The following is a 20438-nucleotide window of genomic DNA, read 5'->3' as shown; positions in this document are numbered from 1 at the left end:
ATTTTAAAGTAAACTGTTTTTAACTTACAGTTTAAATAAACATGTCAAAATGCCTTTTATCTTACACTGTTAACCCTTTCAACCCCACAGGAAAATCCGCACTACAAAGAGTACAAGTAACATTGATGCAGTGTTACAGTGAGATAATTATGTGAATATGTAAGTGATTGTTGAGCATTAGTGATGAACACCTGCTGTTCACAAGCAGAATCACTGAAGGAAAGATGAACACAAGAGCAGAAAATAGAGAAAAACAAGTACTACAACTGACTTCCAACTATTACACATTATTACAAATATTATTCACCAGTATGACTTTATTTCTGTCATACATCTACAGAAGTTGTTATTGTGATGTTTAATTGAAAATGTTTGGTTTGAAGTGACCATTATGGAGATTGTTGTTCGCTTTAGTTGGGCTCCTGACCCTTGACTTTTTTTACATTCATTTTTCTCTTGCTGCATGAACTGTGTTTTCGTAAGCCACACTTGTACACACACACACACACACACACACACACACACACACACACACGGTTTGTGAATGCTGAATCATTATTTATAAAATGATAGAAGTCTATGAACTGATTTCACTAATATAGTTCTGTCAGGCTCACCATCTTCAAAGATGACTGACAATTAGCATGCGTTTGGATTTGCGGTGTGGTTCTGTGTGTGTGTGTGTGTGTATGTGTGTGTGTGTGTGTGTGTGTGTTTGTCAACATAAATGTCTAACCTTTTGGTCCCTCAGGCCCAATATCTCCTTTTTCTCCGTTGTGTCCATCCTGCCCACCTTGTCCTGCCAGTCCACGAGGACCCTGAATGCCCTTTTCTCCTGACAAGCCTGACAAAAAAACAAAAACAAAAGTTTCTTTAGGATATATACTCAAGACAAATGCCATACATATGAGCTGTCATTGGGTTGTGTTCATACAGTGGATGATTTAGAGCAAGGTTTCTCAAACTCGGTCCTGGAGGGCCACTGTCCTGCGCAGTTTAGCTCCAACCCTGATCAAACACACCTGAGCAAGCTAATCAATGTCTTCAGGATCACTAGAAACTCACAGCTAGGTGTGTTTGATCAGGGTTGGAGCTAAACTGTGCAGGACAGTGGCCCTCCAGGACCGAGTTTGAGAAACCCTGCTTTAGAGGCTATAGCTGGTCAGTCAGTTGCTGGTGATGATGTGTTTTGGCTGTGCTTCACTGTGTGTTGTGTGAGTGTGGTACTACACCTCTTATTCCCGTCAAACCAGGAAGTCCAGCTGGTCCCAGGGGCCCCACATCACCCTTCTCACCCTTTGGTCCTGGGGGTCCTAAAAGCAGAACAACAACATTTAACAATTAAAACAGAAGTGTAAAAAATACGATTCATTCCTGGCTCCAGAGTCACCAACTTTTACTCAGTTCTTTAAAATGTATGTGTGTAATTATTATTATAATTATTATTTTTTACAATACTCTCTTATAATTATAAGTAATCTCTTCATAGGTTGATTCCCCCAAAAGTTTAGTATTGTGACTCTGTGATGCCTTCAAATCACTGTTCTGTTTGTTTAAGCATCACAAGCAGCCCTGACTCAGGAATACTGATTCCACCAATCGTGTGAGTTTGGGTTGGGACTACAGTATTTGTTTGTCCAACCAATGGCAAATGGGGGAAGTGTCACAGCCAAATCCTCAGTGTTAAAACAACACTGTTCAGTCTTTATATGTCCAGGGAGTAACACTGAAGTAGTACTGGAGTTAATTAAAGTAGGATCCGTCTACAAGTGATGACTGACCATTAATGTTTTCTGTGGCCTGTTGCATGAAGCCGGTTTCAGTTGCTAGAACTTGCTACCCATGTAAATTTGAGATTAGTTTGAGCTAACTCTGGTTTTGCGGGCTCAATAATATAGATTGTTTTTTTTAGCTGGTTTCATTGCCATTGTAACTTATGCTACACGGCTAACCTGCTCCGGAGCAGGTTTTATTCTGGGTTAGAGTTCCAAACCAAAACTCAGAAATAAAAATATATATATATTTTGAGTAAAGTGACATGTATCTGATGCATTAAAGCCACTCCCTCTGTATCTCTCACACCAAATTAAAGCAGTTTAGAGTGAAAGAATTTTAGAGACAAAATTGCCCATCTTTTGCTGCTAATTATTTATTATATTTATATCATATGAATTGTAATTATGTATAATTCATATAATATATTCTTATAATTCTTATATTCATTTACAATTAATATTAAGCTTTGCTTTGAAATTAAACATTATTATATAAATAATACATTATTTATTATATACATTATAAATTATACATTATATAAATGCAAGCTTTAGCTAATATGCAAGTTTTTGAACAGATTAAGCTTACATGTATTATTTTGAGCTCTTTGTGAAACTATAAAATATAAGGCCTATTTGTTTGATTCACTTGCATTGATATGGTCTGATATTTTCTTTCAGCTTCCTTCTCAAACATTTGCTGGATCAGCAGTGTTTATTCTTGCCTTGTAAATGCATTTAATTTCATGATATTTTTCTCATTACGGTCTCTTAATGTTCAGAAGAGAAGTGAATTGCACGTCTCTCTTGCGAGGAGTGAATCAAACTGACGCTCTCCATGTTCCGTGTGATTGGCTGTTTTCTGCACGTGTCACTTTCGCGTGCACGCACTTCACAGTTAATCGCAGACTCAGAATATGTATATTGAGCTTTGTGAGACCGCTGAACCTGATTTAAACCAGGTTGGTTTTATCTGGAATTGTGAATCTCAGAGTAACTAACAGATGCCACAACAATTACAAGTGACTTGCAGCCACAGAGCTGGAAATCAACTGCACGTAAAATAAATGAAATCTCTCAATATCTTACATGAGGATGCTCAAAACAACTCTTACCTACCTTGTAATACAGTTAAATTTTTGAGTGCCATGGAGTGCTCCCATTCCTTTAGCCTCAGATCTGCAGTGATGACGTTTAGGATTTCAATCTCATTCCTGATCTGTTCCTCAAGGTGCATTTGTGTGATCCTCATGCTTGTGGCATCATGGGACACATTTCCAATCTTCTCCTGTAGTTCACAGATTTTCACCTGGTGCAGACTCACATCTCCACTAAGTGAATGGTTTAAAATCTGCACTGTCCATCCCACCTCCTTCAGACGCTCCTGTAGAGTCTCTACATTTACCTCCATTGTCTTTAAAACTGCATCCTGTGTTCGGATAGAGCCAGCAGCTAAGGCTAACTCCTCTCCCAGACTGCTGCTGTTCCTTTGACTAGAATGACTGATCATGGCTAGATGCTCCCAGAGTTGAGCCACAGAGTCTGTGGTGTGCTCAGAGAAAGTCTGCAGATCTCTGATGTCACGCTCCAAGCCCTGCGCTAGTCGCCCTGGTCGTATTAGTAACAGAAGTGTAGGGCATGCATTAGTCACACTTGCACACGTAAATTCATTTTTATGTTGATGTGATGTAGTGTGTTCAGCTCAAATACAAGTATAGGGATATTAGACTCAAATGAGTATTCATGTAGCTCAAACAATAGACCACGGGGATATTTATATGAAGGGCACAGGGAATAAATTAAATAAATGTAAATGCACGGTTCCACTTTAGGGGAGAGTGGGGTGATTTGTGCCAGGGGGGGAAGTAGTTCCACCCTTGTTTCTGGAAAACCATAGAATAATTTGGTCTTGTGACCACATAATTTTGAAAAGCAATCAATTTTACTCATCCTCTAAAAAAGAGAGATACGTGGCATGAGAGTTAAGCACATTTTAGGGCAAAAAACTGTTTTTTCCCTTTCAAAGTAAATTTTCTATGATTAAGGTTTTTTGATTGTAGTGTCTGGACAATTATAGACAAGTTTGAAAACATTTCACACATGTTTTAGTGCTTTAGTAGGCTACACAATGAGTCTATACAGTTAGCATGATGTTAGCTCTTAACTGCTGGATCATGCTAATTATTCAAACTTGTGGGTCTGGGGTGATTTGTGCCAAAGGGCATGGGGTAAGTTGTGCCAGATCCAGACCACCTAGAGACCTACATACTCACAGGGGATAATCTTGAGAAGTGAGGAGATGGTCATGCCTCATCAGTGTTTGACTTAGGCCTGCCTGTTATTTGTTTAATTTAGCTAACACTGATTTCAGTTTTGAGTTTGCACTATGTTAATAAATAGAAGTTTTATTAAGTTTTTAAGTGGCCTAAGTCACAATAGGATGTTTAGAAATTAGCCTAGTAACTTTATTCTTATGTTACATAATTGACAGACAGCGTTCTGTCAACAGGCATCTATTGCCAAAGCCTTTTTTGCCTGAAATGATTCACAAATATCATATATTGTGTTGCTATGGTGCTCTAAATGGTTGCTAGGGCGTAGCTTGATAGCTCCACAATGATCCTGAGAGACTGATTGGTCGTCTGAGTAAAATGAGCCCGCCCCCTTGTCTCTATGACACTGTGATCCAGAGTTGTGTTCAATACAAAATCCCTATGCAATTGACCATAGTGGGAAAAACGCATGCTATGGTATTCCAGGGTGACAATATCTAAATAAACCTTAAATTAGTAATTTTGTATTGAATTTGTCTTGCTTTCATATAGCATACGGTTCATAACAGTAAAATGTTCTGTTTTACTTCAGAAAGCACTGGCACAATTTACCCCAACATATTTCCCCAAAAGGCACAACTTACCCCGCACCAGGGGCAAGTTGTGCCATGAGACCACTTTTTTCCCAAGAGCTATATTTCTGAAACAATTTATTTCAGATCCAAAGTTATTATTCTCAGGGATGCACAACATCCTAAAATACATGTACATCCTTAAGTTGAAGGCATTACTGTCATGGCCTCACTTTAAAGTCACTTTGAGTAAAAACTGGCACAACTCACCCCACTCTCCCCTATGCTTTAATTAAGTCAAGTCAAGTCAAGTCATCTTCATTTATATAGCGCTTTTAACAATGTAGATTGTTTCAAAGCAGCTTTACAGAGATAAACGTATAATTTAAGATAAGATTGTTTTGGCTTTATAGCGGTTCTTAAAGTTATTTTCCAGATAAAATTAGTTTTGCTTGATTCGCTTCCATCGCAACGATCATTTGTTATTAAATTAGGGGACGCTAAGACGACACCATTCTCTACACAGACTTTAATTACTATTTACTGATTATTAACATTAGGGACAGGTTTGGTGGTATGCTTAGATTTAAAGGTGGGTAAGGTATAGGGTCAAAATTATAATTATACATGTAATTATGGAAATTATTACATATTTGGCATGTTTGTGTGCTGCTGCGCGTCCCTGTGTGTGTAATAAGCAGAGTGTACACGCGTGTTGTACCCGCCTATAGGCACACATTACTATCGCGCTTTTTAAATTATTATTATTTTTTTTTTTTTACGTCAAATTACGTCATTGACTTTAGACCTGGTTTCAGTTTGTCAATGGCGCAGTAAATTTCAGTTCCTCAAAATAGCAACGCGCCAACAATGCACCTGAACACACCTCGTTTTCAGACCAGCAGCCCATGGCGAACAGATGGGCGACAGATGGGCGACAATGCATTTGCTATTTAAACAATGTGGCACAGGACGTGAAAATGATAACTGCGTCGGGCTGAAACTAGCAAAAAACACTCACGTCGTGCCTGGTGGTGCATTGTGCTGGGTATATGATATGGCCCTTAATTATTATCATACTTTGTCATTTCTATATATCAATATAAAATAAGAATATGGTGTCACTTCCTCAACAAAATTAATTAAAAAAAAATGTAATTAAATTGATGGGTATTAATATGGTTATTAAAAATGTGTTTGACTACCAAGTGGGTATAAATAACTTTCTAGACTCTTCTGCTTTGCATTTTGGTGGTTACCTAGCTGTTGCAGCTGTTCGCTATGATTATGAAAGAGACTCTCAAGCTTCCAGATGTTCTCCAGAAGGTCGCTTTGGGAGGGGAGTTGGCTAAGAGATCTCTGCAAGGTCTCAGTGTGCTCTCCCAGACGAGTCACATTCTCCAGCAGTGCTTCCTCCCTCTGTGAAGATGCATGGGATTTTGATACTGGAAAGGGATAAACATTGAAAAATTGTAATTTTAAAATGACCGGTTACAAACCACACACTGCACAATTTCCAGTTATCTGGGCACCTGGATGGTGATCTCCATCGGTAGCCATTTGGATAGCTGCAACCAAACTTATACATGACTTGCACTAAACTTAGCTAACTGCTTTGACTATGTTCAAGAACTGAGAACAGAGGATTAATTTCCCCCTGGGGTCGACTTACTGAAGTTTAGCCATTAAACTCTAGTGCAAGCTATAATGTGTCAGCCAATCACTTCATACTTCTTGGCATTGGATGATATGTCCTCTTCTTGTAATTGGCAGCCAAACAAACGTTAACATTTAAATAGTCTTTTTCAGTGCTAGCTGTGAACAGGTCTCACTGCAGCTTTTATTGACACTGACATCAACCTTATCCTCTGTAGAACCTAAATCTAGATCTGCTTACTTGCTCAATGCAGTCTATCTACATGTTTGCAGTAGCTTTTTATTTGCAGTAGCTCTTTATTTTATTAGGTGGTCTCTTGTACACTACACGTGGTTAAGATAAGGACACATTAATAAGTGTCATAATTGTATATTTTTTCATTTGTTGTTATCTTAAGTTGTTCATTTTTTTTTTGGATGGATTGGATGTGTGTTATATTTGAGTAAACAGAATCCTTAAGTTTTATTTTGTTGTCTATTATATGTAGTAATTCATTTGCTGTCAATTTGATGACTAGTCTATTCTTGGGCTACGTCATGGTAAAGGTCAGAGAAAGAGATTTTGTGCCTCTTTGAGATGGCACCACAAGACGTTGTCCGCTTGCAGAGCGCAAGTTTCTGGAACTTCAAGCTCCTCCAAGAAACTGCCAAGCTGCCCTGGGGGATAGTTAACTCCACCTCAGCAACATAAATTCATCAACTAACCATTCAGAAACGTCCAGAACAACCATCCACCCTCTCTGTCGGGAGCACCAGCTCATTTGCATTTAAAGGGACACACAAAACGACGCGTTTTTGCTTACCCTCAAAAAGAGACATTTTTAATTTTTGATTTTATTAATATCTAATTAATAAAAATGAGGCAACAGATTGCAAGCAATATTATTAATTAAATTTAACAAATTAGAATTGAGTAATAATTAATCAAATGAATTCCTTAAAAGTTAACCATTTAAAATGAGTAAAATTTACAAAATATCTTTTATTGCCAACATTGAAGACACCTGGTGTTAACAAGCAGAATCACTGAAGGAGAAAACCATAATTAAAGTTACCATTGTGGAGATCAGTGTGTGTTTTAGTTGGGCTCTTGACCTTAAATTATTAACTATAAGTTTTGTTTGGCTGTTGTACCTGAATTATAACAGCCAGATGAACAAAGAGGAAAGGTGATCTGATGGTGTTGGTTGTGATTTAACATAATCATTATTTCACAATCATTAGACCTGAATCACTGAACCTCATATAGAGTCCAATTTATGAGTTAAGTTAACTTTATTAATTACAGCAGTATAATATTTTTAGCCTTTTCAATGAAATCCAAATGATCAAATCAATAATAAAATATATATATACTGTATGTTTTTAGGCACAAACACACATCAAGATTTTGCGTATGAATCTCAGCAATGGTGACAAACAGATCACCTCTGAACATAAGCTCATTATTTATTCATGCAGCAATGCATGATGGGAGCCATGAATGAGTTTTGATTGGTGGAACCCAGAATGCACTGCAACATGCTTTATTATTGTCACCATTGTTGAGAATCACAGGCTGATTATTGATGTCTGTGTGTCTCCTTTTTTATGTCAGAGAAACTTTTTAGAAATTATTTGCCTTACATTGTAAAAGTTAAAAAATATTATGCCGTACAAGGCCAGTGCTGCAATAGTTAATAAAGTAAACCTAACTCATAAATTGGACTCTATATGAGGTTCACTGATTCAGGTCTAATGATTGTGAAATAATGATTATGTTAAAACACAACCAACACCATCAGATCACCTTTTCTCTTTGTTCATCTGGCGGTTATAACTCATGCTCAGCAGCCAAACAAAACTTAAAGTTAATAATTTAAGGTCAAGAGCCCAACTAAAACACACACTGATCTCCACAATGGTGACTTTAATTATGGTTTTCTCCTTCAGTGATTCTGCTTGTTAACACCAGGTGTCTTCAATGTTGGCAATAAAAGATATTTTGTAAATTTTACTCATTTTAAATGGTTAACTTTTAAGGAATTCATTTGATTAATTATTACTCAATTCTAATTTGTTCAATTTAATTAATAATATTGCTTGTAATCTGTTGCCTCATTTTTATTAATTAGATATCAATAAAATCAATGTATTGTTTTTTACAGTGTAAATGTATGAGGTGGCGAGGGGGGTCTTTTACCCCACAGTCACACGGGTAAAACCAGCACTGGGCAAAAGACACACAGTATTAACACAAATACTGTTTTAACAGTGTGAATACTGGGCACTGCATTGTGACTCATCTCTTTCTAAATGTGACTCTTAAAGGGGTCCTTGATTATGATGACTACAACAAACGGCAGGTAGGGACTTCAATGAGCTTCTTCCCGGGTTGGTGACATCACAAACCCTAAAACTGACATAAACCCTGCCCTCGGGAACACACAACAAAGGGGGTGAGGCCGTGTTGGTTTTCGCTGTTTTTTACAACCCAGAAAAAGTTTGTCCTAAGGCTGACGAACAGAGAGGTTACTTTTTTTTTATACACTGTTCCTGAACATTATAGCCTTACCATTTGTCTGTGCGCTGCACATTTTAAGGAGAACAGCTTCCAGAAGAGAGTACAATGCAGGCTATACGCAAAAGCTTCTCATGAAAGACGTAGCCATTCCCATTTTGTCGGGACATCAATCACAACTGTCAAAGTATGTCTTATTATTTGTAGTTGTGTTTTCTATTAACAGTTACAATCATAAGCTTTATGTAGTTGCTATGATAGCTATGATGTAAATGAAGGGCAAAGCTTTGCCTCCGCTAGCCTGCTAACTAACATTACAGTATTGTAGTGTTTACTTTAGCTTTTATAAGCTCTTGCTTTTGTAAGATTGTTCACAGCCCCTTAGGAAAATCATCCATGATTTTGTGATCGATTACTGTTTGAATTACCATAGTTTTCCGAAAAACATGATTAAATGGTGGATAACATCGTATCTACAAGAAAATAACCCAAAAAAAAAAAAAAAACATACCACCCTGAAACGTCCAGTGAAATCCGTGTTTGCAAAGTCTGTGCTTAAAATCCGTTCAGCACAATCCTCTTGTTTGTTAACATTGTCAGGGTCTGAATTTGGCTCGAAATGGTTTGAAATTGACGCCATCGTTAATATTTACATCTGAGTAGAGCTTGTGGAACATTTCCCAAACACATGCTAAGCGCTACCAATCACAACACTCTGGGCCAGCTAACCAATCACAGTACATTTCGTATTTCGGAAGGAGGGGCTTCATCGAAAACTTCGCGTTCAACCAGACTGGAAAGAGAGGAGCTGTAATAATGTAAAATATGTGAAAATAATGCAATGTTTTAACAATCAAGCATGAAAACATTCTAGGATACCCCAAAAAAAAAATCAAGAATTTGTAAAAGGGCATAATAGGACCCCTTTAAGACATATTTTGGGGAGGAAATGTCTGATTCATTAAAGTAACACATGTAGTGTCCAGGCATGTGTTTACAGAATATCCACATAGTCCAATCACTACACAAGATGCCTGAACTGCTGCTTGGTGCATGTTCAGTAATTTAAACAGGGTGTGAGTCATCTGTTCTAAAACCCTCCAACTCAAAAGAGCACTCGGTTTTTCTCTGTTTTTCTCTACCCTTTCTTCCCCTTCTCTTGTAGATCTTCCTCCCTCCCATTTCACTCATATTAAATTTCAAGCAAACAGATGAATGATGTAATGGCTTGTGCAGTGAATGACTCATTCAGCTGATGTGTGTGTGTGTGTGTGTGTGTGTTCATGTGTCTGTCCTGCACTTCAAACAAAAATACTGAATAACACTGCAGGGTAGATTTCCAGGGATTCTGCATGTTTTGCTTTATGATTCAGATTATTTAAGTGGCAAACCAAAACATAACAAAAAAAAACCTTCAAAATATATTTACATTTTTCGAGGATGATGGCATGTCATCATGTGACTGGTCCATGTTAGCACTTATCTAAAGCAGAGTGTTGTGGTATTAAGCACAAACTGAAGCAGACCACTGTTGGCAACAAGAAGTCGGTTTAAAAGCCTTCCAGCGCGTCTCGTTTGGCGGCAGTGTGTGTGTGTGTCAGTTGTGTACTTTTTTATCAGTTAGTAATCGAATCCCATTTGTGTATGTGTAGTCTAACATTCATTACTTTACTGTTATTTGTGCTTTATGCCGATGTTTGAGTTCATTGTTCTTTATGTGGGAAAAGAGAACAGGTCAGTAGATTGTGCGATGTACATTGTGCCTGTAGTAATGTCAGGTGTTAGACACACTAGTAAAAAGTGTGCGTCACCCTTTGTATTTTTGTTTTCTTAGTTAGAGAAGGATTTTAGGTTGTTGCATACGCTGAAGAAGTCGGTTATGTTTGTTCTTTTATTAGGTTAGAGGTTGTGGGGAAGATTATTTTTAATTATTTGGTTATATTTGGTTCTTTAATTTGGCGCCACTTAAGTTCCTTTTCCCTATAATTATTTGTATTTTCTTGTTTTCTTTTTCTTTTTTTTCTTTTTTTCATATGCATTGTACATAGTTCACTCACTGTATCTAGTGGCTTCGGCTTTTTGTAATAAATTATCAAGTTTCCAACACTGGCTGTATCATATTCATGGTTCTTTCTGCTTTTCCCAATCTACCAGCAGTAGTGTGATATCGAAATGTTGCGTTCCATCTCCTAGACCTTTAAAGATCGTAACAGCCCATATAGGTAATCTTAAACAGTTGGGGTTAAACGTTCTTGGCTTGCAGTCCGCAGCGGAGGGGCTCAAGGAAGTGGCTTCAGCTCAAGCTCTGATAAACCACAGGGACTAGTTCTTGGAAGATAAGGATTTTTGTGTGTGTGTGTGTGTGTGTGTGTGTGTTTTTTTTTTTTTTTTTTTTACTATCAAAACGCAGCACTCATCAATGTCACATTTTACCCAGTCATCCAAGGGTGGTATAAATACCACAACAACCAATCGTTACATCCTTGTATAATGACTGAACAACAATGGTTAATATGGTTAACAAAGTTAATATTGTTGGTATTATTACATTTTTATATTCAGTAATTGTTGATAAAACAAACTATATGAGAAATTAGATATAGTAACACATTACTTCCGGGGATATTCTGTATCATAGCAATGAAAAACACTGTGCCTCCAAAGCAAGCTGTTTTCAGAAGAGCGTTTTCAGCTGGTTAAAAATGCTTTGGTGGACACACTTTAATTAAATATTTTTTGCTAGGCATATGGCCAATTAGTCTATTTTGCATTTATGCAATATACTGGAGCCAAACATGATACTTCTCCTCTGTAAAACTTTATCACAAATATTAAACACTAGTATTAAACGCTATTTACACTTTAACATTAAGTTCAAATAACATTTAACGCTATTTGCACTTAAACTTTTTTTACACTTAGTGCTAACACTCTGGCAAGCCAGACCTACATCAAGATGTTAGGTCTGGCAACTCACCATAGACACGGCTCAATCCGAGGGGCGGGATAAACGGCTGTCTTTCAAATTCCCTCTGCACGCAATAGGACAGCGCTTCAACCAAGAGCGTTTTCCCAACAGCGGAGCTAACTTTAGTTGGTAGATTCAACTTTTGAATCTGGCCGGCAAAAAACTACGAACACATCTTCCTTTTTTAAGAAATGACTTTGCTCTTTTCTCAAAGAAAAACTTAACTCCAAGTCCTCCAGAGTCGTGGCCAAAGCCGATTCGACAGACTGTTCGCCAGCAGCAGCCATTCTTTGTTTTCAAGTAGCAAGGAACCGTCGTAAAGTACACAGATACTTTTTTGGTATTTCTAGGTGTTTTATATCAAGTCACATTTTATTGATTTCTCAAAACTTGTGTGCTTCTTCTGGGTGAACTGCTGCGCTAATTGAGTCTCATGAACGAGCAGTCGAGCACAAAAGACCAACGGCAGGATTTTCATTAAAAAATACTTTTTTTTTACCAAACCCTATCGTACAAAACACCTGGAAAATATGGCACATGTTGCATGGGATCTGTCTGTGATACTTTTTTTTTTTTTTTTTTTTAGCTTTTCCGGTCACTATTCACTACCATTATACAGACAAGGGCATGTGAGATGTTTTTTTTTTTTTTTACATTTCTCTTTATGTGGTCTGAAAAAAATAATAACGGCAAACGGCAGTAGAACAACGGGTGAGTAAATGATGACTTAATTTTAGGGTGAATGATACCTTTAAATCTTTTTTTTTTATCTTATTTCTTAAGCATGTTATATTATTTTATGATAATTAGCTAATGATTTTTATTTTATTTTATGTAAAGCACTATGAATTATTGTGTATGAAATGTGCTATATAAATAATCTTGCCTTGCCTCATTATCAGTTCGAACCACAGGGCATGATGGGAACTGAGCCTCACCTCCAATACCATAGGTATGTTCAGCTCTGTATGCTTTCGAATCGCTCTCGCAGTACTTTGATGTCATACACCAATCAGTTACTGATCTAGATCCTCATCTTATTTTTCCTTGTTTGAACCAACCCTGACACACAGTTTGTGCAGGCAACACCAAAGAGTGTTTAGACAAACTCTTTTATACATAGACATGGATGTCAAAGGAATTGTATATATTGCTTTTTCAAGTTATCTGTACTTTACTTGAGTATTATCTTTTCTGGAAACTTTTTACTTTAACTTCACTACATTTGAAAGACAAATATCATACTTTTTACTCCACTACGTTTCTTTCAAGGTCCTTGAGTAGAAAGTAGTAACGTCAGTCAGGGGAGGATTTTGGTTTGGAAACGACGTCAGATTTACGTCAGAACCCGACGTCAGAACCCGACGTCGGACAGACGTTGGATTTTTGTTGGAAATGAAAGTCGGGTTGACGTCAAAGCCAAAAAACTAAGCCAAGGGCACTATTTGAGGAAACAGCCATTTGGGTGTCCGAAACCATTGTAGACATTATTGAGTGCACTTATTCAATCTCATATTCAATCCCACTACTGGAACTGTGTTCTAGAAATAAATGTGATATTGATATGAGGGAAGGCAGGCATAGATTCAGAGGCATAAGGTACAAGGTACTGTAAGTATTACATTCAACAATGCAACAATAATAAAACAATGCATTGACATTTACTTTTACTTTTGATACTTAAGTACTTTTAAAAACGAGTACTTCTGTACTTTTACTTAAGTAAGAATCAGTCTTTACAACTTTTACTTGTAACGGAGTAATATTTGACCAGTAGTATCTGTACTTTCACTCAAGTAAGGAAGTTGTGTACTTTGTCCACCTCTGCATGTTTCACAACATTCATGATTTGTTTCTGCACTGAGCCAATTTTTGCTGTAACTAAGTGTTTGCCATTAAAACAGTTTATCGTGCAATTTTTTCTTCATAGTGTGCAGGCTTTTTTTTTTCATTTCCCTTGGATTTTTTTTTTATCTATGCACCTCATATAGGCAGTTTTTAAGGCGCGTGAGTTTTTAGCTATTTTTCAATCAAACCAGATAGACATCTTTTCAAACTATGGGTGAGTAGTTCACTCATGTATTTCATGTTGCTTTGTTTAAAGTCTATATTGCAATATTGTGTTGATGAACAGGTCTACAGTGCTTTTTATTGTATTTTCTGCTGAGTTCAGCAGGCAGTGCTGAACTCAGCAGAAAATACAACAAAAAGCACTGATAAATTGTTTGAATGGCAAACGTTTCGGTCACATGTAACCTTTCTCAATGCCAAGTTGACAATGCTAAGCCGTTGGCTTAGTTGCTTAGTTGGCTCCTGGACTAAGCATTGTAAACTTGGCATTGAGAAAGGTTGCATGTGACCGAAACGTTTGCCATTAAAACAGTGGTTTTATCACAGTTGTTTATCCTTTTCTTCATTGATAGAGTGTGCAGGCTTTTTTTTAAACCATGTATCTAGTTTTATTCACAGTGACAGATACACAAAAATTTTCTTTAGAGTAAGTCTAACTGAATCTACACAGCAAAATCCCCAGAGTAAAATTAACTCTGTTCAGAGAACATTTGGTCCCTCTCTACAGAGAGTTAAAATAACTCTGAATCAGAGTAAAAGTTAATGAGATACTTAAGTGATTAATTAAGTGATGATTGGGCATTAATGATGAACACCTGCTGTTAACAAGTTCTCAGCAGAGGAGGATTCAACAACTCCATAAACAGCATTACCAGCTTCACTTATTACTAACCAGACTAACTTTATTTCTGTCATACGTTTACAGAAGTTCGTATTGAGAATTGAGGTTTAGATGTTGACGATTTATTGAAAATGTATGATCACCATTATCGTGATGAATGTTTCCTTTAGTTGGGCAGTTTGAGTCTAGCTTATATTTTTGAGTGTTTATGATTTTTGTAACAGCTTTTACCAAAACATGTAATTTGTTGCAAAGAATGCCAGATGCAAAGATGTTCAGGTGATCTAGTTTTCAACAACAAAAAGTAGAATGATGCGCTTATATCATCACTGTCCAAAAGTGGTCATTTGATGTTAATAGATTATGTTCACTAACAATACTCTCTTGCCACAAATTGGACATTTTGAATTTTTTTAAATACATAATAGGGGATTTTTTTTTTCTAAGACACAGACATCAAGAATCAGCTTATGAATCTCAACAATGGTAACATGTTTCATGCCGCAATGCATCCTGGGAGCCATGAGTTTTATACTATTGTGGCTCCCAGCATGTATTGCTGCATGAAGCATGTCACCATTGTTGAGATTCATAAGCTGATTATTGATGTCTTTGTTTAAAAAAAAAAAAAAAAATCCCCTATTATGTATTATAAAAATTCAAAATGTCCAATCTGTAGCAAGAGAGTATTGTTAGTGAATATAATCTATTAACATCAAATGACCACTTTTGGACAGTGGCGATATAAACGCATTTTTTTTACTATCTGCTGTTAAACACTATATCACCTGATCATCTTTGTTTTTGGTTTTCTTTGTAACAAATTACATGTTTTGGTAAAAGCTGTTACAAAAACCACAAACTCGCAAGAAGAGTCAAACTGCCCAACTGAAGGAAACACTCATCACTATAACGGTGATCATACATTTTCAATAAATCATCAACATCTAAACCTCTGTTAATTCTTAATAAGACCTTCTGTAGATGTCTGACAGAAATAAAGTCAGTCTGGGGTGCGTTTCCCGAAAGCATCGTTGGCCAACTATGGTCGCAAGTTCCGTCGTTACCAATAGAGTTCAATGGACATTGCGATGAACTTGCGACCATAGTTGGCCAACGATGCTTTCAGGAAACGCACCCCTGGTTAGTAATAAGTGAAGCTGGTAATGCTGTTTATGGAGTTGTTTAATCCTCCTCTGCTGAGAACTTGTTAACAGCAGGTGTTCATCATTAATGCCCAATCATCACTTAATTAATCACTTAAGTATCTCATTAACTTTAACTCTGATTCAGAGTTATTTTAACTCTCTGTAGAGAGGGACCAAATGTTCTCTGAACAGAGTTAATTTTACTCTGGGGATTTTGCTGTGTAAAATCTAGAATCTAGAATTTAAGCAGTTTATAGCTCAAATGCAGTGAAGGTAATTAAAACACAGCTTAGGGATGCATAATAGTCTAGTAATAATTTAACAAACTTAGATGTCTCTGAGTTGATTAAACCAAACATTGCTAATTTGTCATTCCAGAAATGTGGTTTGGAGTCAGATCAGTCAACATCGAGGTAAAAACACGCCTATGGGGAACACAGAAAGACACTCGACAGAGCGTTGAATGCACTATGGAAATGGATGCTAAGATGGACGCATGCCATACTTCAGTGGTGTAGAACTTTAGTGAATGAAGATTTTAAACCAATCTGGGGTCCATTCTTTGTACCTCGCTTACTACATCTGAAATGATTTGACAGATACCAGATCATATAATCATACAAACTGATCTCTGGATAATTTGGTTCTTCAAGCGAATTTGTGGATTTGATTAAAATGTCTGGATTAAGTTGTCTGATATTACTACGCATTCTTGTGCTCATTGGAAAGGGCAGATATATCGATACTTGAAAACATGATCAGCAATGCAGTGATTGACTGGCCGTAATACAGCAACGTAATGACATCATATTAAAAGAACATCACACACCTGGCGAAAAATTTTCTGGACCTTTATAAGGCAACAGCCAAGTGACCAAAACGACATTAAAGTTGTAATCGATAAATGAAATATGCACTGTTTGTTAATTGTTACATGACTGTTTGTTGCATCTCCTGCACTGCATCAAGACACACTCATATTAGCTGTCACCATTTAAATTAATGCACTTTTGGTGTTAAAAAACTACTGTCAGGATTTACTAAAGACACGTAGTGAAAAATTCGCTCTAAAAAGGCGTGGACAAGGTTATTTTTTGCGACTGACCTTATTGCATATGCATTTGTAGGAGTTTCCCTTTCAGACGCAAACTTTATGGGAGCAGAGTTTTTAAATTAATCATGCAAGGTGATTTACTAAGGTTTGTGCTTGTCAATTTACTGGTGTTTGCACCATTATTTACCACCCCAAAAAAGCTTGTCTTAAACCAGACACTAACTGGTAGATTGCGTTGGTCATTATGGAAATGATCTGACTGTGTCGGTGTTCTTTATTTTACACGTCGTCAGTAGATCACGCGCAGAACTTTCCACTTCCATCAGCGCTTTTTTGGAATTGCTAATTTGCCCTGTTTAGTACATCTGGCCCCATGTGTGTAAGACACCAATAAAATTATTAGGTAATTTTCCCCTCACAAATAAATCTCTCAAAGAGTAAAACTGGCTGTGTCTATATTATGATAGACTACACACCTTTAGAATAATATTTTTAAAGCAATTTTTAAATTATTATTATTATTCTAAATTAATATTGTCCCTGGATCATTAGGGTACTCTTGTAAGAAAGTAGCAGTGGCTAGGACAGACTTTAAAGGTGCCGTAGAATGGATTATTTTATTATTTTTTAATGTTTCCTGGGGTGCCCTTATAATGTTAGTATGTTTATTAGATCAAAATTTGTTATAATTTAGAAATAAAAGGCATATTTCCTAGCCTGATTTCATACCCTGATCTGGACACTCTGTTTGAAGGGGCGTGTCTGCTGTGAGACTTCAGTGTAAACGCCCACTGCTGTGATTGGCTGACATGCTTGCATATGAAATATCTGGCATTACATGTAGAGCTATCTGGAAAACATTTACTATTACAGCGATTATACGTTTTTACTATTACAGCTACCGGGATTAACGAATCATGATAAGTTTTTAAGTATTTAGATCTATTCCAGCATTGAGCAGATGACAGCCTGTCGATCGCGTGAATGAAGATCTTATCACTGCAACGCAATCTACTGATGCATAAACAGTGTTGAACGACTTTGAGAGAAAGATTATCTGTCTGGACTTGAACAATTACACATCAGAAATTCACATAACCCACTGGTTCTCCAGAGGCTCGGATGAAGGAGCTAAAAAAATATTATTGTGTTCATTTGTAGTTACATCCAAACACTGAGCAACTGCCATGCTTCATTCGCTCGTCTGCAAGCCACGATGTCTCTCGAGGAAAAAACAATATCGCGCTGGATCTAGATAACACAGTGTAAATTATCGTTAATAAAATCCGCTTGCGGGAATATAACGTTAGTTGAAATTGCCCCCTTCGTCCGTTTGAGACGCCGAGAGAAGCCTGGCTGCTTGATATCGTTCCAGGTTAGAAAAACAGTCCACGGTGAAATGGGCAGAGCAACTAAAAACTTCTAATTAAACTGTAGCGGTATCCGATTATAGATAGATTATAGATAGATCTGCCATTTTTTCTATGATCCTCGCTTGTTTCTTCACCTGCAGAACTTCCGATGATTTGGCTGTGCAGTTCCGCCTGGCACTGAGCATGGGCTGGCTTATGCAAATTTTTAGAGGCGTACATATTAATGATCCCAACTGTTGCGTCACAGTTGGTGTTATGTGGAGATTCGCCTATTTTTCTGGGGTGTTTTTCAAAAACGAGATTTAAATAAGAAAGAGAAAACTATGGTGTTTGAGACTCACTGTATGTCATGTCCATGTACCGAACTCTTGTTATTTAACTATGCCAAGATAAATTCAATTTCACATTCTAGGGCACCTTTAAAATCCCCTCTGCTTAAAAAGATGCAATCTAATCCTGTTTCCATGAAATAAGCTTCTCCTGAGCAGGTTTAAGCTTAAGGATCTGTTGCTATGACAGCAACTCCGGGATGAGCTTCGAAGAAGCTAACAATCCTGTATCATGTCAAATCGTCAACAATGAAATGAAATCCAGATAACTGAGTAATAGGCTACACGTACGAAGAACTGCCCCAGAACTTGCAAAGGGAATAAATACATAAATCTCTGTGGTATCTTGAGTTCATTAGGGGTCAGCCCACATAAGCACTGAATCCTTGCTGTGAGTCCTGCTGTGGGCTAGATTAAATTTTGTCTGTGCTCTAACTTCAGGGTAAGGGGAAATAGGAAATAACAGTGTCAGTTTTTGTCTTCCATTAAACAATCAATCACTTTAAGTCCCCCTGTGGTGAAAATCAAGTTTTTAATGTTGTTTATATATGTCTATGCACTGTAAACCCTAACGATCAAAATACTTAATTGAGTAGGACAAACTTAAATTAAACTAATTAGTTCAGTCAAATTAACTTTTATGAGTATCTAGCACTTTCTTTTTCTTTCAAGTTCACAGAACTGATATATTTTAAGTAAACTGAACTGTTTCATTGTTTTGAGTTTTATGAAATGATTCATTTTAATTTAAACAAACTTAAGTTTAACTGAAACGGCTGGGATGTCTATTTCCCAGCATGCTTTGCCGATGACACTTGAATGGGAGAGTAAATGCTAAAATTAAGCGTAATATAATGGTTTTTTTTTGTACAAGATTAATGTTAAGTGGGAGATTGAGTATTGATTAATGTTTCGTTATGCTAGTTTAGAAGAATTTCTGTTAATGTTGGTTTAAGGATAGTTACCATCATGGTGACAAGTGGTGCATGCGGCTTGATTTGAGAGCAAATAAAATCTTTATATTGTTGCACTCATGCAGCAAGTTCTGTATAACATACTATTGTTAGCATGATAACATAATAGTATGTTAGCAAACTAGCTTGTTAAAACTGTAAGTTAATACTAATGAAAGTGTTCACATTGAGATTACATGAAGGTTTTAAGTTAAATGTATGAAATAGTGTAATCTGATTTTAATTGTTCCTAACTTGCAATTAAAATTAATATTTATTAACACAACGTTTCGGTCACACGACCTTCATCAGTTCCTTATCTGCTGAAACGACCTACCTAATTGGTCTTGTTATCCTACGCACCTATCACCTGCAGGTGTGCGATGGAGTTTGTTCACTAATTGTTCTTAACTTGAAATGTTTAATTGTTCTTTACTTGAAATGTTTAATTGTTCTTAAAGGGTTACTTCAGGATTTAGCATTAAGCTTTGTATTAGTAGAAAACCTGTAGTATTTTCGAATTACCATGCTTTCCCCCCTCATATCCCCCTGAGACAAGAGATTTATGTATTTTTTGTCTGGAAAAAATCCTCCGATGACGCAAAAATCGTCATTTTGCGTCATCGGAGGATTTTCTGTCCAGAGGCTAAAGACTACAGCCAGTAGATGGCGTTGTTCCGCATGTTTTCAACCCGCCCATAGAGGGTGGGATCTCACTCACAGAATGTACACACAGTGTCAGCCGTCTTTCTTTGGAAGCTAAGCTAGCATGCTCTTGTTCTGTGGAGAAAGCTGAATAATAGGAGAAAGCTGAGTAAGTAGGGGTTACCATCTTCCTTTTCCCGGACTTGTCCGGCGGGCGAGACTGTTAAAAATGTCCGGGATTCGGCTTTTGCGTTCTGCGGTCGCCATTCATTGTTTCCATGCACACCTCTCGTTTCAATCTAACGTTAACTGAATTAATTCCGATCGGTGAATCTGACTGTAGTGTTTACATGAACGCTAAACAAGTAATCGGTTGATGTGCGTTTTAACATTGCTAAGAAAATTCCCGCTCCTCCGTGAGAGATGCGAGACCCGGCGCGTCTCAGTATGAAGCCACCGGCCTCGCGCCATTCTCCCGCGGCCGTCAGCCTCGTCCTGCT

The 20438-nt window shown here is 37.1% G+C and overlaps 1 protein-coding gene across 3 annotated transcripts in view; it reads right to left on the bottom strand.

Moving 5' to 3' along the window:
* The window catches only part of scara5 (scavenger receptor class A, member 5 (putative)), a 41259-nt gene that overhangs the window by 8388 nt on the left and 12433 nt on the right, over positions 1-20438 (bottom strand). For all 3 annotated transcript variants that reach the window (XM_081379660.1, XM_081379662.1, XM_081379661.1), the window contains 4 exons: positions 5880-6065; positions 2895-3383; positions 1233-1313; positions 737-844 (listed from right to left, as the gene is read on the bottom strand). In XM_081379660.1, the coding sequence (XP_081235786.1) occupies positions 737-844; positions 1233-1313; positions 2895-3383; positions 5880-6065 (864 nt within the window). The remainder of the gene's footprint in view (positions 1-736; positions 845-1232; positions 1314-2894; positions 3384-5879; positions 6066-20438) is intronic.

This window comes from Scardinius erythrophthalmus, assembly GCF_964197995.2.
Source record: "Scardinius erythrophthalmus genome assembly, chromosome: 11".
NCBI lineage: Eukaryota > Metazoa > Chordata > Actinopteri > Cypriniformes > Leuciscidae > Scardinius > Scardinius erythrophthalmus.
The sequence above is the reverse complement of the archived record's forward strand: the minus strand, read 5'-3'. Positions and strand labels throughout refer to the sequence as shown.